Genomic DNA, 9,339 nt, shown 5'->3' with positions numbered 1-9,339 from the left:
CTTTCTCATATATATATATATTGGTTAAGTAAAATGATATGTCTAAGTCGGGATAAGACTAAACCATAAGAACATGTTTAATTTAAAAGATGTCATAACAATAGAGCATGATTAGACCCTTCCATTTTTCACATCATGTATTTAATTTTATTAAGAAAATTCTTAGATGTTGTATTAGCAAAGGATTCTAACTAATGATCATTTCAAGTCTAAGGGCACGTTCTAACCTAAATAGATTATAAGCACTTAAGATGATTAAAGTGGCAATGAACAAGAACAAAGGGATCTTAATACCCATATCTTATTCCATTTTATTTTGCATGTAGAATTAAGACTAAGTTGCACCTATACAAAACTCAACAATTTTATTAATATGATTATATTATCAGACCTAGCTACACCCGATCTTTTATTTATTCTTTTATTATTCTTTTCTTCATTTTGTTTATTATTGTTAGATTAAATATTGTTAAAATTTCATTTTTTTTAAATTGCTTGTAGTTATGTCTGAAAAATATATATTGCAATAGGCTCATAAGAAAAATATTATTAATTACTTTAAAAAATTAATAATTAACCTCAAAATTCAATTAAGATAATATTTTCTTAAAATTAAATATTTTTCACTTTAAAACTCAATTTTAAATTAAAAATTATTTTCTTTGTACCTCTTCAAGAAGGTATAAAGTAATGCTTATCAACATTAAACCTCAATTAACACATATTTAAAATAAGAACTATCTCGATACATTTAGGGTTTGTTTGGGACACCTGTAGCTTATCACTAATCTACTGGTAAGTAGCTGATCAGCAGCTTATCTGGATAAGATGACTGGTTGTTTAGTTTGTGCGTTTGTAAAATAGTTTATCTGCGGCTGTTCCTACATAAATGACCATTTTAACCCTGTGAAGTAGTGTTGTTTGCAACAGAAATGTAATAACTATGTATTTGATAGTTTAAAAGCAAAAAAACCTAACAATAAAACTACATATTTAAATTCACAGCTCTATTCCTCTTAAATAAAATCTCTTCAACCATAAACAACAACTAAATCACACTAATATTACAGAAGATGAAGATACCAAAATACATATTTTTTAATGAAACCAAGAGCATTATAAAGCTACCATTTTTTGCTTAGACTAACTTCAAAGTTCTGCTCCATCAAAATTATCCCGTGTCTTCCACTTGCTCATAAATCTTCTATACAAGTGAGTTAATGTATTTGCAAAAAAAATTACTTCATTGATAATGAAAAAATTATTTCAGTAAAAAAAAGAATTAAAATCAAAGCTCTAGTTAGAAAGCCCTAACTCTAATTCGATTTCCACATGAAAACATTCAATCAATCATATCCCACCTACCGCCTGATGTAAAATCAAAAGAATGATTACTCGTAGTAGCGATCAATCTTCCTCCTAACCCAATCGTTCAACGCCTCCTCAACGGTCTTGGTGTTGTTTTGGGACTTTTTGGTAGGATCGTACCCAAACTTCTTTGACTCCATGGGGAAGAGCTCCTCATACTTCATCTTCTTTGCAGTGTAGTTTGTGTACACTTCAGCTCCAAACCGCCACCGCAACATCCTTAGCTTCTCTAGCACCTCTGCCACCATCGTTGTTGACGACATCCATGGTGTCCTTCACTTCCTTGTGCTTCTTCTTATTGATAGATTTGACCACTGCAAGCTTGCCGCCCTTGAATGCGAGCCTCCCTGCCTTCACCTTCTTGTATGATTCCGACGTCTCGCTACTGACGTGAGAGAGGCAAGAGCGAGGGAGGCGAGAGCGAGAGAGATCGACACTATGACTCAAATCGACGGCAGAGGGGTAAAACACGAGCAAACGAAAGCAGGCCTTGGGGTCGTTCCCGCGGCAGCGTTTATTAATAATAAAAATGACGTTTCATGAAACGCATTAGGGATGCATTTACCAAACGAAATAGTGAAAATGCCGCCCACAATTTTAATCTGCCTTGAACGGACACTTATTCTACATCCATTATGTTAAGAAAAAATAATTATGCATTCAAAACATGTCCTCTAAGGTAATGTTTATAACTTGGTGATATGATTTTATCAAATATGATTATGTGGATGTATAACATGTTAAATAATAGCAATCTTTATCTTAATAGATTACAAGTCTAGTTAAAAATATCATGCTCTATATAATTTTGCTATCCTATTCTTTTCTTTCTATAAGCATTTTTACACATCCATAAATTACAAATTATGCATCCATTTGATTTACACCCCATAAATTAATTGTTTAAGCACTTGATCATTCTTTTTTTTTTAATTTGAGAGCTCAAAATTTTTATTGTTGATGCAATTCATAGTTATTAACATGGAATCTTATGCCAAGTCTCGTTCGACAGTCTTCACGACCAAGTAAAACTTGGATTAAGGGTCTATCAAGTCATGTAACTTTATATTTTATAAAAACATTTATTTATATCCATCACCTCTCAAAGTTCTTTGATTCCCTTTGAATTTTTGTGAATTAAATAATTGTCATTACATATATTTTTTAAGAAAAGTTATACTTACTGTATTTATTTATAATGATTCAATTTTTTACCTTACAGATTGACTTCCAAAGCATATAATTTTTATTCAAATATTGATTCTTAATCATGATTAATTCTTAATATTTATTTAGTCAATTCATAATCTGAAATTGTGTTGAAGAAGACTTCAAATATAATTAACTTCACAAAATTGAGAGTTCAATTCATATTCTCCACTACATGTTAAGTTAACTTTGATCACATACATACATTCTCATATGTATTTTACATTAGAAGATATAAATATTATTAGTGATATCTTAGTTGACATGTCCCTTTGTCTCATACTATAGAATTTTCTATACATAAAAGATACACTAACATGATCCTATTTTTTTTACTACATTAAAAATTTGACTCTTGCACTAAGGAATGACCATATACTTAACTTTATTTATCCTAGATGTTTGAATATGAGTAGTTCAAGCCATTATCTATGTTGCATCCATATAAACATACTTAGTTTTGTTATTCAAATTTGACTATGTTAATACCTTAGTTGATCCTTTAGCTCTCTTTAGAGATGTTTCATGCCTTGCCTTCCAATGTCCTTTGATCAATTCATGAATGAACAATGTTCAAAGCATTTCGAAACATGAACGAGCCATGTTAATATCTTTTAAATCATCTTTGAATCATAATCACATATTATGTGAACTATGTGTAAACATTATTGGAGTTTTATTTGAAAGTTTGGGTAAAGTTTGAAGATGATTGAATCATATTTTAAAGGTGGGTTGAAATTGTTCAGAGAAGATTTGATCACGATTCACATATGATTTGATCATATATTTAATTATATTTTCATCATAGTCTAAGATAGCTCAACGACGATTCTAACAACTTTATAGCAAGTACTATGACGATCAATAATATTTTGGGCTTAATGTCTATTGTACAAACAAGTCATTCCGAATTAACTTACCAACTATACAACATTATCTTGAATAAATGATAAAATGAGGGGCAATTGTCAAAACACGCTCTGCAATCGTTTAAAATAGAGAAGGTGCATTGAACAAAAAGAGAAGGAGATTTTACGCAGTTGACATATCACACAAGTATTCAACTAGACTTCAACTACTATTACTAATAGTTAAAGAAATTTTTGATGTAAAAAATATGGGATATTTATTAAAATTTTAAAGTAATAATAAATATATTTCTTTAATTCTGATTATTAGGATACATGTATAGTCAAATGCCTGCATCAAATTTTTTCACTAATTCGGCAAAGGCAGAATGAAATTCCGGGTCTAAGACATTTAAGGCCCAATAAAAATGGAGATAATATTTTGTACATATTCTGGATATATTAAATGTTCATATATAATATTATTATACAATGTTATCAAATATTATTGTACACGAAATTTGAATATTCAAATGTATTCAGAGTGCACTTAGAAATTTTTTTTTTTTTTTGCCAATGCAAGGACACATGGGCTTGTCGGTGGCTGGTGGTGATCTACGGTGGTCGGTGGTGATGAACGACGACCGGCGGTGGTCGACGACAGCTGGCTTCGATCGATGATGACTGAGTTGATGCTGAACTTTAACTCTTTCTCAAAGCTTCAAGTTTTCCTCAAGTCTCAAGCTTCCTCCACCTTTCTCACGTGAGAGGTGCGACTCTATTTATAATGTTCTGGGTGCACTTAATGTAGTAATGTGAATCACTGTGATTAGACTGTTTAGATAGGTCACTTCAATCAAACGATTTACATGGCATGAAAAGACGTTAAACCATGACTTATGGTTTGATGAAGCATCATTTTAGGAGGGATGCCAGTCCCAAAAAATGATATTTTTTCGCAATTGTAAAAGGTCGACGCTCAACCACAGTAATCAAATCTATCAAACGTGTGCCATGGCGGCGGTTGAAAGTCCGCACGTACCATACGCGATCACGTTTTACATGGAATTCAGGAGAGGATCGCCGCATCCGTCAATGTGACGAGCGCCAAATTTTCATCTGCTTACCCCAGCTCCACTCAAAAGGCAATCCAAACCCTAGTAAGGTTTCACAATTCATCCCATTTCGTTCGTGTACGTTATATTGTCGCTCTCTTTCTTCCAGATATTTAATTGTTATTTCGGATTGAAAGAGTGGGTGGTTTTCCAATCGACAACCAGAGAGCTTTCATCTTTCCCGGAAACGATTCTTTGATCAATTCTTTGAAGCAACGTCAGGGCCAACTTTGTGGTTGCTTCTACGGGGTTGAGAATGGACGGTGCTGTTAGCTGGGATGCCCTTGAGTGGACCAAAAATGAGGTCCAATCCCAAACCAATCTATTGTCTTTTATTAATCAGGGCTTTTTAGTTTTTTCGTCGTTCTTGTTTAGCGAGAGTTCACTCTAGGATCATGATTCTGCATGTGTCTGGGGATTGCAGTCGGTGTCCAGGTCAGCGACCCATGGGATGGCTGAGTTCTTGCTGGAAGCCGAAGAGGTCGTTGCGCAGGTAGCACACTTATCTTTTACTTTTTTCTATCTTCAATTATATCATCCGTCTGGTTACCGTTTTAGTTTGTACTCTTTCAATGCCGTTTATGATATTTAGTCGGGAAAAGATCTTCGTAACAAATTTATTTTATAAATAGCTTGTATTTGCACATAATTTGATCTGCAATGGTAGAAATTGCCTTCAATATTCTGTTGAGTGATCTGAATACTTGAAGATTCATGAGCCGCGTGAAAATATAGGTTTGGTGCTATTCATAAATGATGTGATTGCTCAAGCATTGAATGCAACTAGGTAATGGAAATGGAATATGCCTTTGAGGAGCATGCATTTTGGATCAAAAAGGTGGATGTAACTTTATCTTAGAACGCCATGCAATGTTATCAACTCCGCTCTAGCATAATTTCTATGATATGCTAGGTCTTTTTAGGCACAGGAACACTTTTATATCATTCCCATGTAATCATTAGAGTACTTTCCAAATATATGGCATGTAGTATATGATTGTTTGATTCTGCACAATTTTTTTCCCCCAATCTTGAATTTTTTGTAGTTACATATTTAAGTGTATCATTTACTTTTTTTACCCATTGGAATTTCGTATTTGAAATCGTGGCTAGAGTTATTTGTTAAAAAAATAAGTTTGATATATGACTTAGGCACCCAAAGGTATATTGTACTTGGATTAGATATGAGTAGGGGTGTAAATGAGCTGAGCTTGAGTGAACCCAATGTTTGTTCGTATTTGGCCAGATCGATTTTTTTTGCTTGAAATGAGCTCATGTTCGAAATTGCTCGTGAACAAGATGTTTGTGTTTGACTTGGTACGTTTGAAATATGTTGAAAGAGGCTCGTGTTTGGCTTGATGAAACCAGTAAGTCTATTTTCACGCATAGCTATAAATTTTTAGAGGTCCTTTGAACATTTAAACAAACCTGAAAAATGAATTCTTCCCGTCTTCCCGATGTGGGGTTAAATGAAGAAGGCGGAGGCGGCTAGGAGGGGTATGGGGGCTTGAAAAAACCAAAAAATTTTGGTAGAAGTGGAACCGAAGGTTAGTATAAGCTCGACTTGGAAAAAGATAATTTTTAGAGCCATTGACATACATACCACCCGATTCTAATGTGGGAGAGACAACGGGGCTGGGGCTGGATTTTAGAAAATTTTGATGGGCATTTACCTACATACAACCCAGTTTTTATGTTTTACATATCTAACCTAAATAAAGAAAACATATAGGCGGGATTTGTAAAAATTCTAGGGGCATTTGCACACATTCCGCCCAATCTGATGTATTTACATATTTAACATCTAAAATTGGTTTTTTATATTTATACTAATTAAGTTTTTGATATCATATGAAATATATCATTATTTTAACTTCTATATATTATTTATTTATTATTTAAATAATTCAAGCCAAAACGAGTCAAACACGATCAAATAAAAGTTTGTTCGTATTCGGCTCGTTTATAAATCGAGGTAAAAAATTTTGTTTGTGTTTAGCTCATTCACTTAGTGAATGAATTGAACACGAGCTACTTAATGAGCATTAGACGAAACACGTGCTATTCACGAATGATGAGCTTTTTGACAGCTCTAGATTTGAGATCCCAAAGAAAGAGGATTTGGTTGGCTTTGCAAATGACTTGATGCAGCTTTCTTCATCAAATCATTACAAGAAATGTGGGAAATGAAAGATTAGTTTCAGTCTACTGTACCCTTAGGAACTGCAATAAGTAGTTGACAAGTTTCACAATTTTTTTCAATCCAAATGCACTTTAAATAATTATCATTAGAATTTATAGGCTTGATGTTAAAGTTATCTTTTTTTTTCTAGGGGCATTTTAATGAAAAAATAAAATAAACAGTGAGCAACATGTATTTCCTCAAATTTCTCATGCATTTTTGAAGCATGATTTGCTAAATTGCAAAACAAAATCATGGCGATATAAAATGAAAAGATTAAATGATATGCTTATAAATTTGTAACGCAGCATCCAATTTTATACTGCCACCTTTAGAACTAATTTCAATTGATTAATATAGTGAAGGGAAATAAACTCATCACATACCATTTTATGTCAAAGAATTGTTATATTTATTGCTCTAGAATAGAAACTTCAGAAGCAATGATTGTTATGCATTTTGCAAATAAAGAGAAAAAAATTAAAGTAAAAGATGAAGTGGTTTTTGACCAAGTATATAAAATCACCATAAATGGTAAAAGCTGGTAGTGCTATAATTCTGCCTGTGAATCACAAAGAGGAAGTATTGGTGAAAAGATGAAAATCAATGTTTTAAAAGCGCGCTTCACGTGCAAAGCAAAGCGCATGACACCTAGTTTGCTTCATTGAAGCACACTTTGAAGCACTAAAGCAGTGCAGTCGGGTTGGTTCACAATTTAGCAAGAGGTATTAAACAACTATTGAATTAATTTAGCTTGTTTTATGAAACTTGAGACTCTATTAGTTTATTTATGTTTTAACATTTAGATTTTGTTTTGAGCTATAAGATTTTATTTTGCAATTTTTAAGTTCTTAATTATTGAAGTAAATTATTAAAAATTGTTCGAAATTTTAACGTGCAGGTTCACCTCAATGTTTGCTTTCAAGTTATGCATTATATCACATTCTTTTCTATTTTATATCAATTTAGTCATACTTTATATTTTATTATTGTTAATGAATGTATTTATATATTAATATATTTATATAATTTATTAGCGCTATAGTTAGTAAAAGTGCCGTTCGCTCTCGCTTTGCGCTTTGAAGCAAAAATAAAGCCTTGTGTATGGCATTGCGTTTTGCGTTTTGATAACACTAATGCAAGTAACATTTCTAATTCCTACATAAAAAATGAGTATAAGTTTCTAACATGAATTACTATTGTATATCTTCTATAGAGATAGCAACTTGTTGTAGTTACATAACGAAGAAAATATTCAGCTACAATGACCAATTATAGAAAACTAATATTTTTAAAGATGAATTACGAAACAATGGAAATCAATAAATTCTAGAATGAAATAATCATTTGTCATTTGGTACAACTGGCAGAATTTTATTTGGCTGAGCTAAGCCAATAAGAAAACCAAAATCTTTCCATAGAAAAGTTTGTGAACAAGGTGAGTGAGATGAAAAGAGAAAAAAAGCTATTCGAATCTAAATTATTACAACTTATTAGATTTAAATAACTAAAAAATTACAATTAATCAATTATAAGAAGATGATTTTGTGTCTAAATTAAAGACAATGAAAGGTAGAGGAATCTATGGCTTTATGTAGAAAGTACAAAGAGAGGGCCGTTGTAGATTTTGGAAGAAGTTGAGGGGAGTTTTTAAAGGAGGATGGCATTATTATTTTGGGAAAAAGGCTTTCACCGTTTGTAGTCGGCAATGTGAGAAAATGGCTAGCGTTTTTTGCCTCATGGTCAAGGAGAACTGAAAACCACTATTTGCATTGATGTGAGGGTGCCTAGGCCCTCGTGGGCGTGGCAAGTGCCCTTTCGCTTGGACCGAACCAGTCTAGGCTTTCTCTCTTCCAAGGAGTCTCGTGGGTCACTCCTAGTCATCCTCTTATCATATATTTGTATTCCTGATGTTCTAGTTTAGTTTTTGGCTCAAAATTCTGTCGGTACAGTTGTTGGTGTCCGACATTTCCTTCTAGGGCTGTATCCGAAGACGAGAAGGTGTTTCGATTGTAACTCGATCGAGGTGGTGACCATCTTCTAAAAGCCGAGTGGTGTTCCGGCTGTTGCTCGTCTCTGTGGGAGTATTTATCCTCGACCTTCCTTGCACCTATCGCTTCGTTGTCACCCCTCTTTCTTCGTTGTAGCCGTCCAGGATAGCTGCCGTTGCTGTTCTTTTTTGTGGTTCTCTTCTTTCCAGCTAACTACGTTCCACAATCCATGCTGTCCTCCTTCCGAATCAGCCGCCAGCTCACAACATTCGAGCCTCCCCATATTCGCTCTTATTTAGCCCTCCGTACTCGCTGTCCTTGATGTCCCAACCCTTTATTGTCGCTGCCACAACACACAACTTCCCTTTTTGCTTTCTTGCTACCCAACCCGTCAAACAATCAGTTGTTTGGACTGCTGTCCCCTGCTGCTCTGCTGTTCCAGCCGCCCAAAATTGCTGCCACCCCTTTTCACAACCCGGAAACCCTTTCCTACCTTGCCGCCATCTTTCCAAGGCCTCCTGTCACCCACCACCATTACCTGGGATTCATCCTAACGCGAGTTTCTGTGCTGCGTGCATTATATTTTATCTTTCAAGTATATTTGATTGTAACCACCTATTTGTTTT

General features: G+C 33.9%; 1 protein-coding gene across 3 annotated transcripts in view; it reads left to right on the top strand.

Annotated features, from left to right (window-relative positions):
- Positions 1 to 4,424: 4,424 nt before the first annotated feature.
- Positions 4,425 to 9,339, top strand: part of LOC110025501 (phosphatidylinositol-3-phosphatase myotubularin-1) — a 75,323-nt gene continuing 70,408 nt past the window's right edge. Inside the window, exons 1-3 of one of the 3 annotated variants that reach the window (XM_020726024.1) lie at positions 4,425 to 4,585; positions 4,678 to 4,844; positions 4,965 to 5,033. In XM_020726024.1, coding sequence (XP_020581683.1) covers positions 4,797 to 4,844; positions 4,965 to 5,033 — 117 coding nt within the window. In that variant the 5' untranslated portion in view covers positions 4,425 to 4,585; positions 4,678 to 4,796. Of the gene's footprint in view, positions 4,845 to 4,964; positions 5,034 to 9,339 lie in introns of all 3 variants that reach the window. The other 2 variants (XM_020726025.1, XM_020726023.1) reach the window with 2 other exon arrangements.

Source organism: Phalaenopsis equestris, unplaced genomic scaffold, assembly GCF_001263595.1.
Source record: "Phalaenopsis equestris unplaced genomic scaffold, ASM126359v1 Scaffold000301, whole genome shotgun sequence".
NCBI classification, from domain to species: domain Eukaryota; kingdom Viridiplantae; phylum Streptophyta; class Magnoliopsida; order Asparagales; family Orchidaceae; genus Phalaenopsis; species Phalaenopsis equestris.
Note: the sequence above shows the minus strand (reverse complement) of the source record. Positions and strands in the feature narration are given on the sequence as shown.